At 46.6% G+C, this 27,178-nt stretch overlaps 2 protein-coding genes across 3 annotated transcripts in view; both read left to right on the top strand.

Moving 5' to 3' along the window:
• The window catches only part of LOC8050618 (potassium voltage-gated channel protein Shaw), a 199,036-nt gene that overhangs the window by 16,584 nt on the left and 155,274 nt on the right, over positions 1-27,178 (top strand). The window lies entirely within an intron of this gene.
• LOC121836336 (putative uncharacterized protein C18orf15) lies at positions 15,861-23,535 on the top strand. Its single transcript, XM_042291216.1, has 3 exons — positions 15,861-15,924; positions 20,046-20,101; positions 23,419-23,535. The coding sequence occupies exons 1-3, from the start codon at positions 15,861-15,863 to the stop codon at positions 23,533-23,535; spliced, it is 237 nt and encodes a 78-aa protein (XP_042147150.1).

Raw genomic sequence — 27,178 nt, 5'->3', positions numbered from 1 at the left:
TTAAAGCAGGGAAGGAACGAGAAATAAAAAAAAAAAAATTGAAAAAGGAACACGGGGAACGTTTTGGCCCTTTCACGAAAGTTCAGTCTATTGTGCCGTCGTCGGGGCAAGAAAATGAAGTACAAAAATCAATTTTCGGGTTTGGCCATGATACAAACCCGGGTTGCGTATATTCGCTGGTTACGAAGAACGCTGCTGAAGCTCGCTTTCATCACAATCGAGATTGGGATATGCGGAAAAAGCATAGATAAAAAGCCTTGCGGGTCGACTGTCTCCAATTCCAGCTTCTCGATCGTTAATTTTTTCATCATTTTTTTTTTTTTTTTGTCAGTGCGAATATGTAAACTTTTGATCCAGACCCCTGTCACCCTTTTACCTTTGCTCGAACGCCTGGGTTTGAAGTACATTATAAAAAGTATAGCTATCTGCCCCCAAGAATAACAAAAACGACCTTTAATTCATTATTCGTAAGATTAGGATGTTTACGAATTCTTCGAATGATTCACCACAATTCATTTAAAGATAAGCTACTTGGTCAGGCGAGACTTATCAAAAAGGGAGTATGCTTTTTTTTCTTGTTTTATATATAATCCAGGATTGGTATTTAGCATTAGTCTATTAATCTACGTTGCAAGTCACGCATACGAAAATGAGTAGAAGGTTAGCGTGTGTAACGATATTACTTTCTACTTTATTTTCTTAGCCGTTTCTAATAAATAATTAAGCATTTCCTTTTTTCGAATTTAATCAACTCCATTCAATTTTATTTTCAACAGTGTTGGGGGCGGGTCGGGTTTCCGACCCAACTTGAAAAAGCTGTCGCTGACAGCTTTTTCGCCCGGGGACCCCGAGCGAAAAATCTTAAGCAATAAGCAGTCACTACCGTCTCGAGTAACTGAAAATAAAAATAAAAACCATTATATAATAGAAAAACAAACCATTTTGTTGCCGACACATGGAGCAGATATCCCTCAGAAAGAAAGAACCATGAAAGGTTGAACGTGCAATCTCACAAAACGCAAAATAACTCAAAGATTGTGTGCGAGACTGCGGTAAGATCACGTGACCTTCAGTGTTCCTCAGCATGCCCGTGAAACGCCGGAGCACCCAACCGCGCCCTCGGGAGCCGTGAAACGACCGAATACTTTCGGAGTTTTATTTCTTTACGTGTCGAGCGAGGTGACACGCCCTGCCCTTCGCTATTTTGCCTTGCTCGGGCAGCCAACCAAACCTTTTCTTCCGTCAACGTGTTCATCAATTGCGTGTCAAACGTCTGTACTTCTCCTAGTTGCTCGTTCAAATGTATCGATCTGCGTTTCTTTTCTTTCTTTTTTTTTTTCCATATTCGATTTTTCTACTTTCAATTTATCCGGTCTTGAGCGAAGCGCCCCCCGGGCACTTGCGATCCCTAATGATCGATCGAGTAAGCAGTCTTTAGTTTCCTGGTTTCCTTATATTCTTCTCCCGAAACACTGGTCATTTCGTCGGTCGACCCCTCAATCGTTTATCGCTGAAATCTCGTAGTCAAGAGTAATCATCAACCTTTAAGAGAGTGGCCCCGAGGCCATACAAAGCCCCTTCTTTCTTTTCTTTTTCTCGTTTCTCGCCGGCGCCTTCAGAAATGGCTGCCAGCCGTCGACTCATAATAATATCCTCGGACGGAGCCACCCTCCCCGCTCCCCCTTTCCCTAGACTGGACATGGCAGAAGACGCCGTAAATGGCGGAAACCATAACGAGACAAGAAGCCGAGAATATACAAAACAAAAAAGTAAAGGGCCGTCATATATTTGTGGAGATTGAATAAGGGCTGGGGCGTCGCAATAATACGGGAAAAAGAGAACGGAGCAACGAAAATAAGATGGCAAAAATAATGAATCCGGAAGAAGGGGGGGGGGGGGGGGGGGGGGGTTATACTACGGTGGGCTCTCCACGCTGCCTAACCAAACAGGGGCCCGTCGCTCCTCGCCTGAGATATTGCCCGCTAAATTTAAATCCTCGGCGCCTCGAGCAGTCACGCTGACGTCACACGTTCGCACGTGGCGAAGGGAGAGCTCGTTAAGAGGACGAGTCGACGATGTGGAGGAGGCTCGAAATAACGGTCAGAGATTTCGCCTCGCGTTTGTTTTCTTTCGGAATGAGTTCCCTCCTGAATATAAATCACAGCATTTCGGATGCATTCTTTTTTTTTTTTAATATTGCTATTATACGTGCTGTAGCTGTGAGCACAGGACCGACTCGATTGAGCGAAATAAGCACCGTGGTCGGTGCAGGACACATTTTGGGAGGGTCTCGTCACCAAAAGGACGAGAATAGTACGTCTTCTTCGCATGCCCAGCCTCCAGCACGTGGTTCCTGATTTTTGCACTGTGGTCCTGCTATGTGGTCTTGCGTTGGCTGCGCATGCACGCTGAAGGCTGACGCTGAAGCGTTATTGAAGATAGGAATCTCGAACTGGAGGAGGGACAACCCGAGGGCATCCCTGCCGCCCTCATTCGGTCAATGGCTAAGAGCCAGAGAACAGGCTCGAGACATCGGATTGTGCGGCGACGGAATTCGCTCGTCTCGAATATACTTAATTCCTTCTCTGGCTTTCGTGAAACTCCTCCGGTTCTTCCCCTCTAATTGCCAGTTTTCGTCTTTGGCAAACGATGCCTCGCAATATTTTCTTTCTTCCAAAAATTATATTAGATTCGCTTTCATTTATTCTCTATTTCACCTTATGACGTACCGCAGGAAAGGCTACGAGCGCGAGCTCCCTGCTATGGAGCAGATATCGCGGCACAAGCTCTCGTGCACCAAGGGCCAACGCTATGAGCTCGCGCTTCTAGCCTTCGCTGCGGTACAACATAAGGTGAAACGGGGTATAGTGCGAACAGGGTGACAAACAACGCCATACACGCGGTGGACCAAATCACGCCCGCGAAAGCCTCGTGCACAAGGTCCCTGCATGCCGATTCGCAGGCGCAGCTAGCTTCCAAAACCTCGACTCAGAGCGAAACCAGTGCACCCTCGCCCCCCAACACCCGCAAAGCCCTCGCCGCCGTCGACCGAGCACGTCCCCGCGGCCGCAGCGTCTACCTGCGTCGACCGTGGCAGAGCGAGAGAACGCGGTCCCTGCAGACAGAAACGCGTTCGATCGAAGGGCACGCCGGCGCCCATCGCCCAAACCCTCGTCACCCAACGGCGCAGGGGGGAGCCGGCGTGAGAGGGAGGCCGTCGTTGCTCAGCGATGCGACGCGCTCGTCCGGCCCCGACCCGAGGGTCGGCTGAGCCGGACAGCTGCGGCGCAGTGCAGGTGTGCCACCCTCCCAGGCCGGCGCCCCGAAAGCGAGTGACCTACTTATCGAGCTGTGCGCGACCCACTGCTGCAACCGCTCCAGGGCCGCTTTCGACGGCGGCTGCTGTTCTTGTCGTTGCGGCGAACGGGCGGCAGAGGAGTAAAAACCCCTTCCCTTTACTCCCTTCCTGGGATCCAGAGTCTCTGTTTTTTCGCGCGCGAGGAGTCGCTCGAGCGTGGGGCGCGGCCTTGATGATGTAAGTTCGCTTAGAGAGCGCGAGCCGCGGCTGCCGCCGTCGTTGCCTCTGCGCTGAGCAAGTTTGCGGCGAACGATTCTAGAGTGCTCTTGGGTTGCATCCTCGGTTTCGGGGAGATGAGCCATGCACATCGGAGATGCTTGTTGTTTATTACTTCTTCTTCCTTTTGCTCTTACTTGCGAAGTTACCTTTAACCTGCTGCTCGTTACGAGCTTGCCTTAAATATACCACGCGCGAGGGAAAGAAAAAAAAGCTAGACTCCTGGTGCTCCATGCTGATGATTCATAGCCGCTTTCACCTCGGTGGAGCGTCGAATGTCATTTAGTCACGTGTCGTTGTACCAATTCGGAAATGAGCTTTGGTTAGTGCTAACGCGAAGATCCAGGAGCGCCAGATGAGTGGCTGGACGATTTGAGAAGATGTCATTCAAGTTTTTCGTTCTCTTGTATGTTAATTTTATTCAAAAAGCTCGTAGTGCATAAACGATCATGTTCTTTGGAGAAGGGTAACAAAGGACGTACACCACTAAATGTTCTTCCTTTGTCCCGTACCGAAGTCGATCTTCGGTACGTTTACACGAAATAGCACACTCCAAGCTGAAGCTGCGTTGTAGTGCGTTTATCGACAGAAATGGGAAGATGTCACCCGTGGTTGAAGTGACTGCTTCCGACTTCGTGAAAATAGGACGATTAAGAGAGATGGCAGAGCAGAAGTATTAAAGGGATACGGAATCGAAACTTGAAATATAGAGAAAACATCAAGAAATGAGTTCAATATGATCAGCTAAGCCTGTAATGAATAATCGCACGGTCGTATTTTGAGCAGATGGCTATATTTTATGCTCTAAATGCCGCGATTTTGGCGAGCGCTTCAAAATCAGCCATGGAGGAGCGCGATGCATCTCGGGAGATCCGGCAGACGTCTTGACGTCATCATGCCTCGGACGACCAAGCGTACCGTAGTGACGAGTTTTGCCACTTAGAGGCGTCAACGCGTTACAATCTCGCTTTGTCGAAGTACCCAAGGGCTGTAGATATCGCGGGGCCAGCACGCGCACCAAACCTGAGAACAACCGAAGCACGCGTTTGCACGTCGCGCGAGAGCTGAAACCAAGGTGGCTCACTTCGTTTTGGCTCTTTCCACCAAGACGCCTCGGTATTGCGTTCAGGCCTAGGCAATCTATACCAGTGAGCGGACATACCGCTGCGGCGCTGCTTTCAGAGGCATGTTGTCGTCACGACATTCCATTGAAGCTTCATAACCAACTACCAGGTGGTTTTTGATTATCGTTTAATTCACTTTAAAATATGTTTTCTTGCGTTTTCTAGCGCAATATTTATGTTTCTGTGGTTGTGCTGCTACCTGCGTCGTGTTGAAACAAAGAAATGAGCTCCAGAATTTGGTTTCCGTACCCCTTTAAGACGTCAAGTTGGTCTAGTTCGTTGCACACTCTTGAAGTTAAAACGCCAATAGACGGGGACAGAAGAAAATAGGTACAAACAGGACACGGCCGGCGTACTCTCAGACAAATTTTTATTTTGAAAACACACGAGCGAAGCAACACAAAACCTAGAACATATGCGCTAAAACAGTTATAAAAAGACTCATTACGGATATGCATTGTGTGTACCCCCAATGAGCAAGTCATGCGTTTGGGGGCGTATCCCTCGGATCAATGTTTTAACGCAAGTTTCGTATGTTTTGTTGTTTAGCTCGTGTGTTCTTAAAATAAAAATTCATTTGAAAGTACGCCGTGTCCTGTTTGCATGTATTTTCTTCTGTTTTAACTTTATGGACGGCGGAAAGTTTCGTAAGACCAAAAGCAAGTCATGATATATGTACTCAATCAGGGATGGGCAGTATTTCAAATACAAGTATTTGAAATACGTATTTCAAATACTTTGTGTATTTTGCATTTGTATTTAATTAACAATTGGGTAATGTATTTGACGCGTGTATTTAAATACTAAAACGTGGGTATTTCAAATACAATTGTAATTAAATACAATTTGGCGGGCGAAAATACATCCCTCAAATTTATTGTCACGACAATTCTTGTTTTTATGCATGTGGTTGTAAGATATAGTCTCCATCCTTTATTCGGCCATGGGGCTTTTTTCTTTTCCTCTTCCGGCTTTATTTTAAAGGTACTGTCCAGAGCAGGAAGAAAACTACGTTCTGCACCGAATGCAGTGTCTCTCAATCAAGCACAAGCGTTTAGTGACTTTGTGATTACGGTGCTAGTCAAGGGCAAGAATAGTGACGAAATCGACGTTCACAGGCAGACTGGCTAAATGAGTGCCTGTGACAACTTGTGATACTTTCCAGCCTGATTTCTATCCATATTTTTGCCTGGAACATTCTAGGTGCGCGGGTCGTCCAGAATTTCGTAACTGGTGCGAGTTGCAACAATAAAAAAAATTCTCTAGCTAGAGCTGCGCGTCTTGGTCCTCTCGGTTTTTTGTTGGTCTATACCAAAATGTAATCGACAAAAAAAGCCGCTTGAAGCTCTGTACTTTTTTCACCTATTACGTCCAAGCTGATTACATTTTTTTTTTTGTGATTATATTTCTATTACGTTACTAGAGCCTCGCACACTAACTCTCGAGTGTGTGATGCAAAATTACAATGAGATACCCAGAAACCCGTCGGAGGTGCCCTGAAGTCGCTGACGCAAATTTTGAGGAATGTATTTGGAAAAGTATTTGGAGGAGACCAAATACATTTGGTTGTATATATATCTTGTATTTAAATTCTTTTCTGGAAATGTAATTAAATTTGTAATTAGATACATTTTTGACGAAGTATTTTGTATTTGTATTTCGATACATATTTGCATGTATTTTGCCCATCCCTGTACTGAATTAATCTAATTAAAATAGCTTTTAATCAACCTCGCCATAAGCTTCTTGCAACAAAGAAACACAAGCTTTTTATTGAGACGCACGTTAATGGGTCTCTGGGTCCGAATTTCGCATTGGTTTTGTCTGTACAAGATGGATTTGATTTCATATCTTAACTTATTGAGTTCTCAAATAGCATGCCTCTTGCGATCAGCGTTCAGTTAAAATATTCTGCCAACTTATAAAACGACAGGACATTGTGAGAATTGGGGTCGAAATTGGAACACTTATAGGCGGTTGTCATCGAATTCGAATTAGTTTTATACTTAGACGTAAAGGAGTCTCCCGTCTTCGCTCTTAAAGCGGTAACAAATTCGGAATTATTCATTCCTCAGTTTCAAATAAATATTTAGGATTCACTGCGTAAACATCATGAAATTAAAAAAACTTTTTTTTCCCAGTGGCAAACTTGCTTACACTATTTTATTTTTAAAAGAAGAAAAAGTCAGTAGCCCTCTCACTAATCGTTTGTCAGTCCCATAACATGCAAGTTTTCAGTAAAAAAAAAGCACTTTCAAAACTTGTCGTTGGTGTATTCTCTCTATCCTCCAGCATTGCTATTGTAGAATGACATTAGAATGTGCTTAAATTTCACATATTGTGCACCCTACCTGTTATTATGAGTGAGCAAGGCTCTCGGGTACACAAGCTCAGCCGCTACACCACAGCACCATCAGAGCGTTGTCATTCGCGTCTGACCGCATTCCAGGGCAACTATAATTGGCCAAACTTTCCCTGTTTTTCATACCGCTAATTTCAGTTTGATGGAGAAGGAAAAAGAAAAAGAAAAAAGCAAGCCCGCGTCCAAAACTGGATCTACCCCATCTCGCCGCTAACTCCAGAGAGGAACCCGACGTTCAAGCGCTGCTGAGCACTGGCCCGCTGCCAAGCGCTGATGTCAGATTGATAGAGGAAGTGTGATGCTTGGCGACAGCACGGATAATATTTCTTCATTCGCGTCGAGTTAAGAGCCGCCGTGAGATTGCGTGTATATGCGCCGCAGTGTAATACTTTGATTAATCGTTAGGAAAGCAGTCCAAGCTGCTCCTGCCCGTTTCCCGCCGCGTATCCGGTGAAACTTGCGCGAAGAAGCGAATAGGTGTCCGTGGAAATTGTTTCCGTGCGGGGAAGACATCACAAAATGGTTTCTTCGCACCTCAAGTTTGGTTGCGACGAAATGTCGTAGAAGAAAATAAAAGTGCCACGAATACGGAGCGGAACACTTTTCTTAATAGGGGTAGATTAAGTCATCCCACGCGTCAAATTTGTTTCTTTTTTATTTTTTTTTTAATACGAAAAGAGTAAAAATGACTGTTATCTGGGGTCTTCCTTAATGTTCTTCGACCTGTAATCACACATAAGGTTCACGTTAATATCATATAGTGCACAAATAAACTCCTTGCGTTCGCCGGAAATTATCGAAACGTTTTAAAGTAATTCTGAACTGGTCACCATATTCCAAGAAATTATTCGCCAGGCTTATTTATTGAGAAGGTTACACTCGCGGACAACTTTCTGTGGCATTTCATAAGTGAAGAATGCGCTTTCGCAGCTTCGATTGGCGCTCAAGATGTGCGAGCGCACGTGCGCCTATCGCGTTCACTGCATAGACACAAAAAGTTGTCCGCAAGTGCACCTAACAACAGCCAAGTTACGGTGATCATTTTAACTTTGGTATTCTGCTATACTTAAAGATATACGCAATGATATAGCAGTGAGGCTCTCGTTCCCCTGCTGAGAATGTGCATCCCTTACTGGCACACAGAGCGCCCTCTGCTTCAGTCTTTTGGCCGAACGTTCAATCATCAACTGTGTTTTTTACAGTTCTTACGTACTCGAATTCAATAATGAAGAAAACAGATTACTTCCGCTATATAAACAAGTATGTCTCCTATAGAGAAGCATGGGAAACCGGACCCGCAACAGGCGATTACTGAATAAATAGATGTATGGAACGATGGATGAGTCTGAACCTTTTGAATCAGGCGGCGACTCGCGCCACCTAGCCAGTGTTTCTTTTTTTTCTTAACATTTATTTAACGTAAAGTTATATACTTAGAGATTTGTTCTGAAAACCGCCACGGTCCACGAATCGGTGCAGCACAACCCGCTGGATGCGCTCCGTTTTGTTCTTCCAAAATAAGCGAAAAATTACGCCATGCAACATTCTTACTTGTGGCATTGGCAGCGAGACGTGTGCAAGGTGCCACTCACTAGCACACAAAGCAGTCTTGATTAGATACGCTTTCTCGCGGAACACCAAAGCGATGGATGCTGCAGACTGCACCCTGTCCTGCACCATACCGGTCACTACGTCCGAGTTCCGTGACACTATACCTTCAACGGCGAAGAATACACCGAGAATCTTCAGCTTCAAGACGCTGACAATTCCCAAGGAGGGACTAAGTTGGGAAAAGCCAAGGAGAAACACCTTTGATTTTTGTAGGTTTTGAAACAAGCGAAGTACTTTCAAAATTGGGTCTTCGTCACGACACTAAGGGGAGGATTCACGTCGTCTGCATATGCTCGAACGCCGAGGAAGCTGCTTTCCGGAATAGGGAGGCCACGGAGGCGTGGGCTATTTAGTGCCGCGCGAAGGAATGGATCGATAGTGATCGTGAATAGCAAAGGAGACAGGGGGCATCCCTGATGGACACCTCGTCGGATAGGAAAGGCCGGGCCGATGCCGTCATAGGAAAAAATGCAAGCTTCACTAGAGGAGTAAGAACGCTCTAGTAGCTGCACAAAATTGATGGAAAAACCGTACGCATGAAGAATGCCAAATACTGGTGACGGAAAGAAGATTGATGGTGCAGGTGAGCTGGTGAATATTAGGCAACATAATAAACCGGAGACACAGAACCAAACAAGACGTACACAACACCGTCTCGGTGATTGTACTGGTGATCGACTTGATCGAAGGCTTCTTGTTGGTCCAAAAACGGTACGCAGCCAGGAGCCTGGCAGAATCGAGTGTAGAAAATGATGCCGCGAATGCTTGACAGTGTCGAGCACGTGTTTCGTTCCGGCCCGCAGCAGATTTGCGATGGATAGGTGACTGTGTCAAGGATTGAACGTACCCGTTGGGTGAGAAGTGACATCACTAGCTTCTAGTTATTGTTTAGGAGTGGTATTGGTCTCCATGGTGGCTAGCTGCATTGGGTCATAATCAGCTTTAGGCAGCATAACAATAAAGTTTTCACTAAAAGAAGGTTTTCAATCGGGCGCCGGGAACCAGATTGTTAACAACCTTCGGAAAGAAACCTCGCAGTTCCGGCCAGAAGATTTTGTAGAAACCACGTGATAAGCCATCAGGACCAGAGGGTAAATCAGCCTTCGTCCGCTTGACAGCTTCATCAAGTTCTTCAAGGAACGGCGGCTCTTGCAGGAAAGCTTGCTGATCTTCACTTAAGTGAGGTAAAGCTTCGAGTAAAGGAGCGCTTGTAAGTCGGCTATGGGTCCCAGTTGAGCCATCGTATATTCTTCGGAAAAAGTCCGTAAATCTTGGTAGGCTACGCTCGCACGTGGCCGCTTGAGGTTGCCCTAAACTTGACAGCCACTACCGCGAACGGAGGTAGCGAAGAGCACCATGGTCTCCTGTCGACTGGACATGCAGGGAAGCGTTTCACTCGAACATGCAAGGAATACGACTGCAAAATCGCTTGGTGTTGCGCCCGACATACGTCTATATCTGGTTGCACAAGCAGTGAAAGAGCAGGTGCACTTGTAAGAAGTCAAATTTTCGTGGCAGCCGTGTTCAGTAGTTCGGAAAGTTCACGTGATCGCACTCTTCCACATTGTGTAAAGAGACGACGTAGTTTGTATTTTACATTTTCCCAGTTGTTAATAGTCGCAGGCAGATAGAGTAGGGCCTGACGAAGGCATTTTCGAACCTTTGCAATGATGGCGTCATCGCACAAAAGACCTGACGACAAGCGCCATCTGCGGGTCTGTTTTACGCTCGCTGCAGGTATATCGAGAGTGGCCGCGACTGCTAATTGGTCGCTCACATGAAGACCGGTCATTGATGAAGGGATGACTTCCTCAGCGGTGAAGGAATGGCGCCAGTCCAGAAGGTATATACATATGATCGTAGGCGGGACCGACTTTCCTTCCGCGCTTTGGAGTGTCCGCGTTGGCCTTCAGTTTGACTGTGTCCGGGGCCTCGTCTGTGTTTTCTTGGAGCCTCGGTACCAACGGACGAGGCGAGTCTGTCTTTTGTCTCGCTCACGTGGCCCGAAGAAAAGTTGTAGGGCTAATTCTTTCCGAAAAATAGCTGTCTCGGAGCGTCGGAAAAGTTCTCACTTTTTTTTTGTTCGGTGCGCGAGGCGGTTCCTTGGGTGCAGAAGTGCCTCTTGGCCACGTGTAGGAATAAAGCGAGTCGTGAAGTTGAGTCCAAGAGTCAACGAGACGAATTGTCGCACCAATCCCTGAAGGCTTCGCGTGAACCGTTCTGAACGAGGAGTGTGACCGAGGCTGCGGGAGTCCGCATGAGAGTCTAGCACACGATTAAAAGCTCCCCCAAGAACACTGTGTCTGTACTAGTCAACGGCAGTCAGCGAAAAAATTCGAGAAATATGAGCATCGTTCATTGCCTCAACTCGGGGCCAGAAGAAGCGACGATTTGGCGTAGTGCCTATTCTATTCCGCCAACGTTAAGCATAGCCAAGGGCTTGGATTGGCAAAGTAGAAAACACGCGCTGAGCTCCAGGCATTTTTAGAGTTCGGCTATTCTCGTCACTGCAGTGGTTGGACACGAGCCACTACCCGAGTGTCCACAAGGCATTGTTTGTTACGAGCCGAAGTCGAGTGCACACCCGGTTCTCGTGTCCAATTTATGAGCTGCACTCGACTGTCGTCAGGCGGGTGGTTTCGATCCCACAATTGTGTCATCAAGCTTTGCGAAGGTAAGAGTGAGAGAAATAGTCCCCTTTTATTCTCGCAATTTCACCACGACAAAAAGGCTTCTTAATCAGTGGCGGTCTATGCGAGTGTACTTGGGCCAGACTAGGATCAGTACGCCTCTGCAAAGCCATGAACACTCCAACCCGATGTCGTTACCACCGTCGACCATTGCTTGACACCAGAAAATGCATTGAATCCCATGAGACAGGAGATCGATGGCCGAGTGGGCTAGCATTTAGGCTGCACGCACCAGCCTGGAGCACGTAGAGCAAAAGCTTGCGTTGCAGAACCCAGGGATCCTGGGTTCAATCCCCAACCCTGCACGTTTCCATGTGAATGAGCATCGTACAGCCGTGCGGTCCCATATCGCTACTGCGACGTGCACGTTAAAGGCCTCAGACTAGAGGTTGTACCGCCCTGGCTAAATTGCTCATCTGCAGCTGCGAGACAAGTCGCTCGTTGTGGCAGACTAATTTCAGGTTGTACAAAAAAACACACAAAACGCAAATTTGAACGTTATAAAGTGAGATTTCTTCTATTCGTATTACACTTTGGACGACCAATATTTTTGTGTTGTGACGTTAATACTTCCTGCATTGGAGTTTCAGGTAAACAAATACTTGTCTATATTCTGTTGACTTCCTCTCCGGGCTTCTCGAGCAGCCAGCGGGAGCCACGCAGTCATGCAAGCAGACAGAAAGGCTTTCTTCGATGTCATGCTTACTTTTATGTTTTTACGTACGAAAGGTTTCATATTGAATTCAAGGCATCATTTTTGTTTTCAAATCAAAAGAGACAATGTCTGATGATAAATATACTCTCGCACGCTAAAAGACGTAACTTCTTTTTCTCGTAAGAAACTGTGTTCGTACTGCAAGTTATTTTAAGCAAAATCGGGTTTTCTTCAAGCATGACGACAACGATTTGAAACAGTCGAGCAGACGAATTCTTTCGATGTCAGGAGATGACAGAGACTGGCACGCTGTTTGTGTAGTTTAACAATCTTCTCAGCAGTTATACTGACAACTGTAAATCATTTCTTACTATTTCTTCAAAACCTCATAAAAGTGTTTTGCACAAGTCACTTTACACAAGTTTAGAAAAAGTTAATTTTTATTCCCTCCTTTCATAGACTTGCATGTACTGCCTCAAACAACGGCCGCCGGTGGTGCCATTGTAAGGCTCTCGATCCGCGATACAGCCTACTGCAATAGATATCAGTGGAAGTCCACGTGACACCCTCCGAGTTATGAAGTGGCTCCGGTTGCCGCGCCACGTCCTTTGCTGTCAATTGAAACGTGCAACAAAGTATAGGGAGAATTCACTGGCAGCGATAGCTGGGTGTGCGACTTTTGAGCGAGTGCTGGTGGCGAGCTTCCACAGTTCTTTTGCAACGTGCCTTCCACACCGTCAAGGTTGCCGGTCCTAGCAACCTAGTAATGCGAGCTCGTTCTGAGCATGCGCTCTAAACATCGCCATCAAATATGGCCTCCAGTGAATACCCCTTATAGAAGTGTAGTACGCCACCACTTAAGCTCGCCGACGCCAAGCCGTGCTACACATAGACGAGAAGCTATGTTTGTTTGTTTTAATATATTCGAGCTGTCTCCATGTCATCGCTGCCTTTTGCTTAGTCAAAACTATGCCGCTAACGCCACCCTCGCGAACATTTCCATGACTTTGCACCGCCACCCGCAGGAAGGCACCACTCACACTTTCATAACGCTGAACCTTCTTCCAGTAAGCCGGCAGCAACCACACGAAATTACACTTCCGTTCCGGTTTAAGTTCGTCGTTAAATGCTTGATTCTGGTTACGGTTTTCGTTCCGGTACAGTCAAAAATAAAGCTTTTGCTCTGATTTTCGCTTCGGGTTCAGGTTCGACACCCTGTCGCCGTTTGCAGCTTCTCAAAACGACCGTAGCGCTACGCGGAGCGGAAGTTCGTCTGCTTCTTTTGCAGGGGTGGTAATGACGTCAGAAGGACGCCGAGCTCTAATTCGCTCCGATTGAAGGATAGTGGGCGTTCCTCAAAGCAAGCTGCCTTGAGGCCTATCCACTATCCTTCAATCAGAGCCAATCAGAGCTCGGCGTCCTTCTGACGTCATTACAACCTCTGCAAAAGAAGCAGACGAACTTGCACTCCGCATTAGCACGTGACGACGCCAAGACAGACGCGTATGCCGCTTCGCGTCGATTCTCGTCCGTTTCGGCATGTATACCGCTTGGGCCGGGTCGAGGATTTACTAATGATGACGTAATGCGCAGGCCTTGTCTTCTATGTAGTATTGCACCCCCCCCCCCCCCCCTCGTTGTCATCGTGATGGTGTAAAACATTGCTGTTGTAATCTTCCGCAGAACAATCGGAAAATGTGATGCGGCTTTTCCCGCGTTCAAGACGCAGGGATATATATTTTATAGTTCCTCCCATTCCACGAGGAAACCCAGTTTTATTCCCATTTCTGCGCGGAAATGAATAACGTGTAGACTGTCGCTACCCTACAGACCCCCAAAGCAAACACGTTAAATATGAAGAAAGGAAAAAAAAACATACAGTTTATTCGAATAAAAAAAAAAAAGAAAATAAACGAATTTATTTATTTTGGTTATTTCCTCGCTAGGCAATTTGTGTCAGTAAGATTAGGATGAACTGCATACCATGTCGGTGCATTGACAAGGGGAAACATCCTTATACATGCGCTGGTGCTGCAGTGCTGTGTCGTTATGGGTTTACTGCCACGATTAGTTCAGACATAAGCAGGCACACTGCTCGTACATCATTAAACAAAACGGTGTGTAGTGCAGACATGGGGACAAAATTATCGGCGTACACATCTCAAGCGCGTCCGAAGCAGGTAGGCTTCGTACACATGTGTGCTCCGAACATTTCTGCGGACCGTTTTTGTATAGCCAATGTGACCATCACATGAGAAAGAAACGCGCCTCCGACACCATCTGCAGGCTGTAGTTGGCGCGTTGTATGTTAGCAGCCTGACCGCGGCTTCATATAAAGTTCCTGCGCCATTGCCGCGCACGACACAATAGCACACCGTGATGTGATGAATGCACCAAACTGGCGTCGCGACGCCACCACCGAAAGAACCAGACCTATTAGTATTCCATCCTGCCACGGACGAACTGCTTAAGTTTTTTCCAAAAATGGCAGAGTAAAACCGGAAAAACAAAAAGGCGATTTTTGTACAAGATAACCATACGTGATGCAAAGGGAGCCGTCGCCGTAAACTACGGTAACTGTATCCCTATATATATATAAAAAATAGTGGGTAGGCCCGAAGGCATCAAGGATTGAGGTCTACCCACTAGCCCCCCAATCGCAGCCAATGAGAACTCGGCGTCATTCTGACGTCACCGCAGCCCCTGTGCAAGAAGCAGACGACTTTCTCTCCGAATACAGACAAGCGTGAGAAGATTATAGAAGACGAGATAAAGGAGCTCCTCTTATTCCATCTCCCAGCTTCCAAATCTCTATCGAACGCGCGCGCTGCAGAGACCGAGGGATCCCTAATGCACCTGATGCCCCGAGAGTCGAAGAAAGAAAACAAAGCATCTAAGCAAAACAAACAAACAGGCTGCACGGCGTCCTCTATGATTCGGGTCTTAATGGTGCAAGCACTCGAGAAGCCCTCGCTTCAAACGCTGTGTTGGGCGAGACCTGCGAGAGAAATCGAGGGGCCATTGCGGCTCCGTGCAATGTGCCCAGTTTCGCTCGACTCCTCTTTATTTATTTATTTTACTTTCTCTCGGTCTCCTAGAGTCGATGCCGGTTTAGCCATTTCGGTAATGGCGACGCGCTACGCTGGATCTATTGTGCCCTCTCGCCATTGGATAGATTTTATCGCACTGACGGTAGACAAACAACTCTATCTGTTGGAGACATATAGACGCGGGGCCTGGGCTCTTCCGCGGTGTTTGTTCGAAGCTGAGCTCTTTCCCAGCAAAAAGGACGCTTGTGAACGCATAATCATGATCAGCAACATTCAAAAGCGTTGCTCTTCATGTCCGCCAGACACGAACTTTTTCATTAAAAAAGATTTCAAACACCATGAAAAAAGAGGGGGGGGGGGGGGGCTTTTTCGCTGTCGTGAGCAATTCGACAGTTACAGCACGATTGCGCTAACCTGGGGGCTTTAACGTGCATCGGGCAGTTCTGATCCCACTGGAGCGTATCGGTACGAAGCTCATCCGAGACAAACATGGACGAGAGCGGGGACAAACTCCAGGATACACGAGGTCTTCGGCCTGAGCTTTCTATGAGCGCCGAGCAGCGGTGCGCTAAGGCTGACGCACTCGTCCGCCTGTTCTTCTATGAACACTATACAGACTGCATCAATGTACGCGCGTTCACGTCCACGTGCATCTGTGTGCTTGTGTGGGTTTGCGTGCGAGCGTTGGTGTACTTGAGTGTGCAAGGTTTGTGTGCGCATGTATTTGCGTCCTTGTGCGTGTGTATCTGTGTGTTTATGTGAGTGGGTGTTTGCGAGTGTGTGTATGCGTGTGAATGTGTGCGTCTGCATGTCAATGTGTGTGCGCGCGTCTGTGCACGTATCTGCGCGTGTGTATGTGTGTGTGTATGTATTTTACGTCTTCGGCATCAGACTCGTGTTTCTTTTCGCCAAACCCCACATCCATCCTATCCTTACTATCACCCGGATTCATCTGGAGAGAGAAGGCCCGAACCCAAACACGCAAGCTTACAAAATGTGTGTTCCAAGCTCGAATAGACACGAGGCATTTTCGCGGCACAACGCTCCCACGCCTCCGCCTTTGACAGCGACGCAGACGAACGCGTGAGATGAGAGCACAGGCACGCGAGAAAACTTAAAACACACACACACACACACAAACCACAACAAGAAGAAGGACTAGCGCCACCGAGAAAAGCGAACGACGTCAAGCAGGCGCGGGCTTTACGCCCAACGGATGGGGCTGCGTTCCCAGCGGCGGCGGCTGCCGAGCGATGCCACTCAATCACACTATACGAAGCCGACAGCGTGTAGTACCAGTCAGGCCCGCACTTTGCAGGATCCCCGAGCTCCCGGCGTCTCGGGCCTAATCCCGTATTCCAAACTCGCACCGCATCGAGAGCGCCGATATCGTCGGCCCAGCCAGGGGCGCCGCCACCGCCGACGCCTCCCCGGTCCGTCGCACGGGGCAGGCGTGAAGGCGGCCGGGCGGCGCTCTCAACGCCCTCGCCCTCGTATTCATTACAATTTAGAGCGCGCCGGGAGCATACCAAGCAGCTTCAGCTTTACTTAAAGACGCGGCCAAGAAATTCGACCGGGCTTGTACGGGGGGAATGAAGAAGAAACAAAAGTAAAAAGAAACGAAAAAAAAAAAGTCCGGTGTTCTAATACCCCGGAAAGCGATACCGCGAGAGAGCCTCGTCCACGCAGCTACGTGCAGCGAAAAAGGGAGCACTCGAGAGTCGAAACGGTCGAGGGGACCCGGGCTAAACCTTGTTAGGGCCGCCGTGGCGGGCTGAAGGCGTCGGTTTGCTGCGGCGAGCCGTTAGGGCGAGATATTGCGCAACCGCCGCTGCCGCGTTTTCCTCTAAATTGGGCCTAATTCAATCGAGGCGGGACCGACTTTCCTTCCGCGCTTTGGAGTGTTCGCGTTGGCCTTCAGTTTGACTGTGTCCGGGGCCTCGTCTGTGTTTTCTAGGAGCCTCGGTACCAACGGACGAGACGAGGCTGTCTTTTGTCTCGCTCACGTGGCCCGAAGAAAAGTTGTGGGGCTAATTCTTTCGGAGAAATGGCTGTCTCGGCGCGTCGCAAAAGTTCTTACTTTTTTTTTTTTTTGCTCGGTGCGCGAGGCGGTTTCTTGAGTGCAGAAGTGTCTTCCACGAGGATTAGATTTGAGCCTCTCTTCGGGACATGTGAGGCAGCCTGGCACGCATAGGCGTAGACTTGGGGGGGGGGAAGCATCGGGGCTCCTGTGCCGCCCCCCCCCCCCCCCCCCCCCCGGGCCCGGGCCATGATCCTTACCGAGACGTTGTTTACGTGCAATGTAACGAGATTCTAGTAGTGGCAGGTAAACAAAATAACGCCCACGTTGCCTTTATTGACAAAATACATGGGAAATGGGATCCCAGTGTGCTTTCGTTAGCTTCAAACTCCAGTTCTAGCGAAAAGGTAACACCTTTTCGCTAGAACTCTTATTCGGCAGGCCCAACGACTAACCCAACTTTCTAACTTCCTGCAATATGATGTTTCGTTTGAAATAGTACAACGACGAGAAGCTCTCATTTTATGAAGTTTAGCCACGCAAGGATAAAGGGCACCTTTCAGACATTGCCCTGTCTAACTTTTAGAACAAATCAAGCAGCACCAAAAGTGCATCGTCACGGCGCTCGTTGTCTTTTTTTGTTTGCTTCTCTTCTTAGAATTAGGCTAGGTGGCGCAAGCTACCGCCCGTTACAAAGGGTGTAGCCATTAACATCCATCCATCCATCCATCCTTTCTGGGTTAGCTGCGCCCCGGTTAAGCCAATCACGCACCAAAAAACAAAAGCGCAGGATAGCGGCGCATTTACGGCTCGTGATTGGTTTAGCCGGCGATAAAAAACGCCCAAAGACTCCGAGCGCAGTGGCGATTCACTTTTTTGCGCATATTGACTGGTTCCATCAAAGAGAGTAGCGTCGGCTTAGGCAAGATCTTAAGTGAAACGGAGTACATAGCGTACAAATAAGAACCGAGTACATTTTGTTAGCGCTATATTTTCTGCGACTGAAACTCACTGCAGCTTGTCCCCAAGAAACGAGAGCTACTGGGGGGAAAAATGCTTACTGGATCGCCACAATGACGACTTCTTCTAGCCGGGAACAAATATTCTAGCCTGAGAAACACGAGTGGGCAGACTCTTAGACATTTAGCATTGAGCGTGCGTCTACCCACTATCCCTCCAATCAAAGCCACTCAGAACTCGGCGTCGTTCTGACGTCACTTCCGCCCCTGTGCAAGAAGCAGACGACTCGCTCTCTGTATAAATGCAGTGTCTACTCTGTTCCATAGGCGCCGCCATGTTTGTTTATGCTGACGCCATGACACAGTAAAGGGGGGGGGGGGGGGGGGTTTGCGCTTTTTGCGAGACTCCGCTTTTTTCTTCTTTTTTTACGGGTTTCTCAAACAAACAGTTGAGTGAAAATCACGCGCTTGAAAAGAAAAGAAAGGGTCACGTGCACCTATTCAACCAGTCCTCGCTCTAGAATTCTATGTCGTCATTATCCGACGCTCTAATGTTCTCACTGGACGCTCGTGTTTGACACTGACAGGAACGCCCTTCGAAGCAGCATTTGGTTTTCTTCGTCCCTTTACAGTGCCCCTTTAAAGTTGTCGGAGCTTGGCGTATGAGGCGGTAATCTCAACCACACTGCGCTGGCAACCGAATAAAGGCTGGTTAACACATTTGCGACTGCTTAGGACTGTGCGCCTTAAAACATCTTTAAAATATGTTACGACAAAAAAAAAATACTAACGTCATCTATCGGGTCGCGGAAACAAAAATTCAATTTCGGAATATATTTTTTTCGCGCATGATTATTTCTTTTTTGCCTTGAAAATGTTATAAGCGACCTTTTCTCACAGAGTGCGTGCACTTTTATTTAGCAAATACCTAAAAAAAACTTCGATCTGAGATCGAAAAACTCGGTCCTAAGCAAAGGCAAGTGTGTGAACGGGCCTCAAAGGGGTACCTCGGCGATTTCTTCATGGTCCCCGATTTGCCTGCGAATTTGCTAAACACACCAACGGATATCGCTGAATTAGTATCTTAAATATTACGAGGGTCAAAACATTTGTTTGTTTTTTTGCGAAGTTATTTAATTTACAATTTTGATCCTCACCGTGTTTGTTTCGAACTGGAAGTCTCTACTGGCACCAACAAAAAAGTGACGCCAGTCGAAGGCATGGGTTCACCCTTTGAACAGTGGATTTTGTTCCCACCTGATTACGAGCCGTTTCATGGTGTCGAATAAATGATTTGGAAGCTCACTCCAGTGCCCGAGCACCAGTACGGAACAAACGCTCGGCATAGGTTTTGTTTAGACTACTTGCTCGACTGGCAAGACAGAGGTCACAGCACCGAAAAGTGCGGGTATATTTGAATGTTGGTTTTTGCATAATTTTTCATTTACCGATTTTCCAATAACTATTGCGAATCTCGCGATACTAGAGAGCGTACCAGAAAGAGTAAACGCCGTGAATTCAGAAACTATAGTTAGTCGGGGTAGCTCGAATAATCGCCACGTCTTACTACGGGTACACCGGCCGTGATCCCAACGTGCTCCACGAATTGCTCGTTCCCGCAAGGACCTTGATCCGCGTCTCGTCAACTCACGTTCCTTTCTTTAAGCCCATCGTATTTCCGCCAGACTTCAAAGTCACTCTCCGCGGCCCGAAGCCGTCGCAAGCCCTAAAGAGCGTATCCACGCCAGCGCAGCAGAGGGAGCAGGGAAACATCAAAGCGGCGCGGCAACATTTTTCCTCTCAACGCACACAAAGGCCCGGGAAGGAGGCGACGAAGAAAAGGCGCCGAGAATGGATGCATTCGTGTTGCTCCGAGGAATATCCCCACATCTGCATTTGAAACGTCTCTCCATCCTCCCTTCCTGCAGCACCGTGCATGCTTCGCCGCTACGCCATCTAACACAATGCCCTCTTCCACCGCTTGCGTTGGCTCCCCATGCATCTTCGCACTGGCGTGTGTTTGCGCGTGTGCGTGTGTGTGTGTCTGCGTGTGAAAGTGTGCATTCTTGTTTTCTCGGGTTCGTTTTGATTATACGCTGTCAAATCGCAAAGTACTCTGCTTTAAAAAAAAATGTACGAAGCAAAAAATAGTTCTGCATGTAGGCAACATAAAGCGAAGAATAAAGAATACTCGCATCCGACGTGGCTGAGGGAAATGAAGCAACCAGGCCACCTTGTCTATAGAACAGTACACTGCACACCATGCGCCAAGTCAAGTCGCTATTTGGAAGTGAAGTCTAACCCTATTTCCGCAAATACGATTTCAAAATTGCGTGCCTTTTTATTTTCTTTAAAAACAAGTTACTCGGGGTTATGTTGTCTATTTATAAACTTGTCAAATAATCGTGTGGAGATATGGAAGGAAGAGAGGAATAAGCTCAGCTCGACCAGTGACAACAGAATTGTCATGCATGTATGTAGATTGCCGCAGTCGCAATTCATCGCACATTTTCGGGATGCGTGCCTCCGAGTACGCACACATCTGAGCCTGCGCGTGTGTGTGTGTGTGCGTGTGTTTATCTGTATGTGCGTGTGCGAGTGTGCATGAAAGTGGCGTAACTCATTTCGCAGTCTCCTGGCGGTCATATCTCGGCGAAAGCGAGGGAGGATAGAGAGGAGAAAAAAAGCCCCCGAAAACCCGCTTGGTGTATACTATTTTCAAATCTCATAAGCTGCTTTCGTCTGTCGCGCTTCGTTTTATTTTTTTTTTCTTTATTTATGTGTTTTTTGTTTTACGAAAAATTATTTTCCAACAAGTTATCTTTCTTTTTTTTTTTTTTTTCTTGAAACGAAGAAGGGTCTTTTATCTCTGCCGAAGTCTCGAGACTCGCCTGCTCTGAGGAACCAGAGAATCGAGGAGAGAACTATAAGTCCTCGGGGATTGGAGGAAAGCGCGAATACGCGGAGGTTGAAAACAATTCTTCGATTTTTCAATATCAGAGGTCAATCTCCTCTTTTCTTCGACTTACAACAACACCCTGGATGGAAAAAAAAATAATAATAATAATAATTTGCGGCGCAGTATGTGCCAAAAGCTTGGACATTTAGGTCCTCCAAGTGACTTTTTTTTTTTTTTTCTTAAATATAGAGAAGAATATTTCTCTTTTTACGGTGTGTCATAATAAACTTGTAATATAGCTAATTTCATTGCGCCAAATATTGACGGAACAAAACTAAATCCTCGTTCGTGTCTCTGGCAACGGCCATCTGTCCAAACGAAATAGCCTGAGGCATCCAATTTGCAAGAACACGTAAATTATATAGTATTAGAAGAACGTGTTTTTTCGATAAATATTTTTATGCCCGTCGATTTAGATGGTATATTTACACCAGAAAAAAGAAAGTAAACGGTCCAGGACAAAAACGCTTCTGATCTAAAACCGTACTTTGTTTCTCCTATAGTGAAGCTGTGCAAATTACGAAACGTTTTACAATTTCTTTATTATTATTATTTATCACTAAATGTTATTTCTGGCACAGCCTCAGGCAGCTTTACATAAAAAGTTCGTAACATAGAAGCAATTATTACTGTTTTTGTTCTATTCTGTTTAGCACAATGTAAAGAATACTGTTTTCTATATGGTTGCCACTTTTCTGTGTGCTTATTTTTTTATATTGAATTATCACACACACACACATACATAGTCCACATTTGAAAGCTATTGATATAAGAAAGGAAAATGAACTACGTTCAGAATAAATATCTGCCTGGTGTCAGAAATACTACTCTCTAAAAAAAACGGACGAACAACCGAATCTGCAAAGTGACTTAGACATTCGCCTATCCCTTTTTCTAATATTTTCTTACGTTATACACTGTCGCCCAGTCATCCAGTAAATGTTATGCAAATTCATCATCTTTGGAGTAAATACTCTAACTAGTGTAGCAGCTAGTGCATAGCTTTCTATCGTTTTGTTGTGCCACTGCACGTCATGGGTGTTTGCACGTATTCACCTTTGAACTTTCGAGTTCTACGAAATATCTGAATGTAGTAGCTATAGGTATATTTCTAAAGCAAATGTTTATATTCGTTTTTCCGCAATCCTAGATTTCATAACACTGATGTGCTAACTATTGTTTCAAAAAATTGCGTTCATATTACTGTTGCGGGGAGCGACTGGACGTGTGCAGTTAATAAATGACACAAAATTAATATTTTTTTCCTCTCAAAAAGTGGTTTTTGTGTTGTTTTTTTTACATTTTCGTTAATCTCTTAAGCTTTTAAAATTCAAATTTTCAAAAACCTATGCGCGTAGTTATTCAATATTTTTTTTATTAATAACATAATTTGACCGTTTTATTCTTTAAAAAACATAATCCAAGACAATCAATTCTTTGTCCGATAATTTTGTTTGTCTTCTTTTTTTTTTTTTTTTGCGTGCGTGATCTTCCCCCACAAATTCGTAACACAGCAAAGGAAAAACATAACGAAACACTTTCATATTTAGCCGATATAAATAATAGAAGGGCTTTCCAAAACCAACTCTCCCACCGCTTCATTAAACATTTAAACGATCCTCAGAAAGAGTGCATGTGTGGCACGAATCTTCAACGACAGGGGGGCAGCGTTGAACGAAGACGTTCGACGGGACGACCTTTGAATATTTAAGTCCCGCGCGATTGCTGCACTCTCGGTATATTTAGACAGGATATTTAGACGTTCCTCAATTTATTTATTAATACAAGTTTTTCTGTTTTTTTTTTGTTTTTTTTTACAGATATGTCGATGATAAGAATGTATATTACAGTAGCTTCAAAATTGACCTTAATTAAGGCGCACTGAAAGGTTTGCCTTTTCCAAAAAATAGCACACACTGTATGGAAAAATAAAAATAAATCATTATATTTTTTGTTTATTTAATGAACTTCAAAGCCCTTGATAAATGTAAAATCCATGAGAGTGCTGAAAGGAAAACTGAAAAACTGGTGCAAGACACGTGAATCATAGCTATTGCAGTTTTTCTGTCGTAGTTGCCTTGTTTGGTTCATTCCATGGTGTATGAATCACATTTTTTTTTTTGTAAGTACGATGTTTTCTTTCTTTCATATGCGAAGTGTTTTCATAACTATGTTTTGTTTTATTGGTAGATCAGCTGTTTCTACGATCGATGTTCTCCGTGTGTATTTCTTTCTTTTTTTTTTTGGTTTTGATGTGTTAATTTTTGCGTTGAGGCTTTTTGATTTGGCCCAACACAGATGCATTTCAATTGGCTGACAGACCCCACAAGCAAGTAGCGAGCTTTGCTAAGTTCGTAAGTCAGCCATATTTGTCCGTATAACTTTGGTCATAAATGAATAAATAAATAATACGTTTGTACGTATGTATGTGTGTATGTGTTTGTGCCTGCGTGTGTCTGTGTGTGTGTGTGTGTGTGTGCGTGTGTACGTGTGTCGTTTACATGGGAATGCAGTATCACCGCTCACTCTAAAGGTATCACCGCTCATTCTCCACGAAAACGCCAACTTTGCTCTCATTTTTCTTTCTTTCTCTTTCTCTATTTAGTACCGTTTAAATAAGCTCGAAAACTCGCTTATCAGTATTTAAGGCGCTCTAATTGTTTACCCTTTGTTTTTCTTGTTTTTGTTTTAATAAATTTTAAGCAACTTTGAGTTTGAGTTCTAAGTCAGACTGATATGCAAGTTTGTGGAAAAATAAGACGAAGGAGTCTTCGTAGACAACATAGTTTCTGGCCAAGTAGGCGTAGCCCGCTGCCCTTTTATATTTACGCTATACTTAGCACAAAATCTCCAGCCGTCAATGCGTCAGCACTTATACCCTGTTGCACTTGAGGAATTTTATTTGTTTGTTGGTTGTAAAGCGTGAGATGCTTTTCAACGCTCCTCCAACCTCAAAATTCTGTCCGACGCGTCCGCCCGCCACTCTTTCTGCAAAATTTAGCGAGAAAATTGGTTTCACGTGACCTATACGCGAATTCAGTTTCCCCGCTAAATTTAGCGAAAACTTTTATATCACGTGACCTGACTTCACGGAAGCTAAACACAAAGTTAATTTCCTCGCTAAATTTAGCAGAAATAATGGCGTAGCGTTCCTTAGAAGTCACATGCTAGAAGTCACATGATAGAAGTCACATGACAGAAGTCAGCAGCCCATGGCGGCCCCGCAAAGACCACCGTCGCGAAGACCGCTGCTACCGCTCTCCGCCCTCTTCACCACCCCATCATTATCCTCATCATCATCCTGTTCATCACCAGTTAGGCTAGATGGCGCTAGCTGCCGCCCGTTACGAACGGTATAGCCATTACCATCCATCCATTCATCATCATCATCTCTTTTGTAAATAGATCCAACTGCCTCCAGGTAGGCGACGTGGGCACACGCTGTGCATGGGGATACCTGCCTTTCTCGTCGCTTGGGGCCGAGCATCCCCCTCACTTCCAAGCGTCGTGGACTCCGAAGATACTGAGGAACGTTCACTGACAGGATAGGACGTTTATACACACAAATATTAACATCGTCATGTTTCAGTTTTGGCCTCTGAGAAGAGGAGACTCTCTGCGAGTCCGAGCACCGGCTAATGATCGGACAGGGACCTCCTCGCCACGTTGAAATGGCGAGGAAGTCCCTGTCCAAGGACCCGCGAGGGGAAAGGGCACCACTCTCGTCACCACGGGACGTCTCTCCAGTCCCGCCGGACTCGGACCTCCCACGTGGTCACACCCCGGCCCAAGCATCCCTCTCGTCCCGTTTCCCCAGAAGAACGCGGGAACAGAGCAGCTTTCCCGATCAAAATATGAATAACGGAAGGACATAAAAACGAGGACGGACAAGACACAAAATCCAAGCGAATGCTCGCTTGGATTTCCTCCACTTCCTCCTCCTTCTCGTGCCGTTTCCTTCTCTCAGCTCTATGACGTACTCGGCTTTCTCCGGGGATAAAAATCTCTCGTGCGAATACACCGACGGCTTTGACGGGCCGGGCTTCTCCGTCCTCGTCTTTATGTCCCTCCTTTATTTATATTTTACCCCTACTACCACGCTCCTTATTCCAAGTTCCTGATCGCCCACCGAGACCCAAAGGTCTCCACTTCTGTCCATCGTCCGTCAGCACCAGGTCCGAAGGCAGAAAAAGCGGGCCCCCGTTTCTTAGCGGGGTGTCAAGAGGGTCAGCTCCCGCTGTGCCGTGTGGCCCGCTCGGCGTCGCCCGGAAGCCGCACTCCAGCCACGCCGCGTCGGTCGGCATGTTCGGCGGCGCAGGAATGCCGAGCCCGAGACTCTAGTCAGTCAATGGGTGGTCGATGGTGCTGCCAGGAAGCCGAACCTGCTCTCTGGGTGACCGATCATAACAGCACTTCCGCCGCCGAAAAGAGGGGTCGAAAGGGGTGCAGCCCACGTTGCATCCTAAGAACCCGTGGTCGCTCGTCGAGTGTCTCTCGAGGACTGCAGCAGTCACATTCTTAAGGGAGCTCGTCAGTGCATCAGATGAAACGAACAAGGGTCTGGCCGCACATTGCCCAAGGTCGCAGGTCCGGAAGTGCGCAGCCAACCCCGGATCCGCCAGATTGTTATAAAACTGACACAAACTTTGTCTTTTTAAAGTAGACCACTAAATATAAACATTGTCACTCAAGAGAACCCTGAATTTATGGATACATTTTACACAAATCCGATTTCTACGGTACCTGAACCTAACCCTTTGTTTATGAAGCACCCGGCTTTTCTTTTCCGTGCGCACCAACTTTCTTGAAAGGCTCCCTGCCTGCGTTTGCCCTGAGACGATCCCGGCTTCTCTCAGCACCACGCCTTAAAGCAAATTCTTCTGCCAGATCGGCGGCTCGCTCCAACGTTTTAAGCCCCGGTCTGTCCCGCACCCACAAGTGGGTTTCCTCCGTCAAGCAGTTATAAAACTGTTCGAGACCGATACATTCGACCACTTTGTCGTGGTTTCCCGAAGCTTCCTCTCCTTTCAGCCACTCTACGAGATTGGAGTTTAGGTTGTACGCGAATTCGGAGAAGGACTCATCCGACTTCTTTTCCTCAGTGCGAAACCGGCGACGGAAAACGTCGGCGGAAAGGCGGTACTTCTTCAGGAGAGCCGATTTGACTTTGTTATGATCGTCTGCCTCCGCTCTTTCCAACCGAGCCACCACGTCGGCGGCCTCCCACGGAAGAACTGTCAAGAGCCATTGCGGCCAGGTGTCGCTCGGATAGTCCATTTTCTCACATGTTCTTTCGAAATTTACAAGAAGCAAGCCAATATCTTCTTTAATTTTAAGTCTTTCATTTTCAGCCGCGATGTTGCCTGACCAACCCTAGAACTCGGTGTCTCTCGGCTTGCACGTTCTGCCTCCACCTGGGGTATCTGAAGCTCTAACTTTTTCCGTTCCAGCTTCCTTTCCTCTTACTCCCTGCGATAGAGACGCTCCTTCTCTTTTCCTCTGAGCTCTTTTTCTTGCAAATTTCTGGGATAAAGATGCTCTTTCTCTCTTTCTGATATCTCCCATTCTTGTCTTCCCTCCTCCTTCTTAACTCGTTCCTCATCCTTCTTAACTAGTTCCTCGGATCGCCTCCCGTCCTCGGATCGTCTCTCGTTCCGAGGATCGCCCGGATCGTCTCGATTATGAGAGGTTTTCTCTGCACTCCCCCCAAATCGAGCCCCAATTCTTCACTCAAAATAATCAGATCTGGTCTGCGCAACTTGTTCAGATTAATGGTTGTTCTCGACTGACAATCTTTCACCTCACCCTCTGCCTGGGAATACCCAAAATAGAGCCAACTACCCCGGCAGCTATATCACCAAGTTTAAGCAAACTTGACCATCTACTCAAACCTGGCAAATCCCAAGAGAAGAATGAACACTCACCAACACAGCAACCATGAGTCTGCACGGACCATCCCACCGCTGCCCTCCAGTTGTTATGGTTCCGGGCCGAGCATTCCCTCACTTCTAAGCGCTGTGGACTCCGAAGATACTGAGGAGCGTTCCCTGAGAGGAGAAGACGTTTATACACAGGAATATTTACATCGCCATCTTTCAGTTTTGGCCTCTGAGAAGAGAAGACTCTCTGCGAGTCCGAGCACCGGCTAATGTAGCCCCCTTGAAGTGGCGAGAA

This window comes from Ixodes scapularis, unplaced genomic scaffold, assembly GCF_016920785.2.
Source record: "Ixodes scapularis isolate PalLabHiFi unplaced genomic scaffold, ASM1692078v2 PGA_scaffold2__306_contigs__length_199485367, whole genome shotgun sequence".
Lineage (NCBI taxonomy): Eukaryota > Metazoa > Arthropoda > Arachnida > Ixodida > Ixodidae > Ixodes > Ixodes scapularis.
The sequence above is the reverse complement of the archived record's forward strand: the minus strand, read 5'-3'. Positions and strand labels throughout refer to the sequence as shown.

Excerpts from the sequence above, each read along its gene's own strand:
- LOC121836336 (XM_042291216.1), top strand. The coding sequence starts at position 15,861 with ATGTGTGCGTCTGCATGTCAATGTGTGTGCGCGCGTCTGTGCACGTAT. Across the intron at positions 15,925-20,045 it reads GTATCTGCGCGTGTGTATGT|ATCTTCGCACTGGCGTGTGT; the intron begins GTGTGTGTATGT and ends GGCTCCCCATGC. Across the intron at positions 20,102-23,418 it reads GTGTGTGTCTGCGTGTGAAA|TTGTACGTATGTATGTGTGT; the intron begins GTGTGCATTCTT and ends TAAATAATACGT.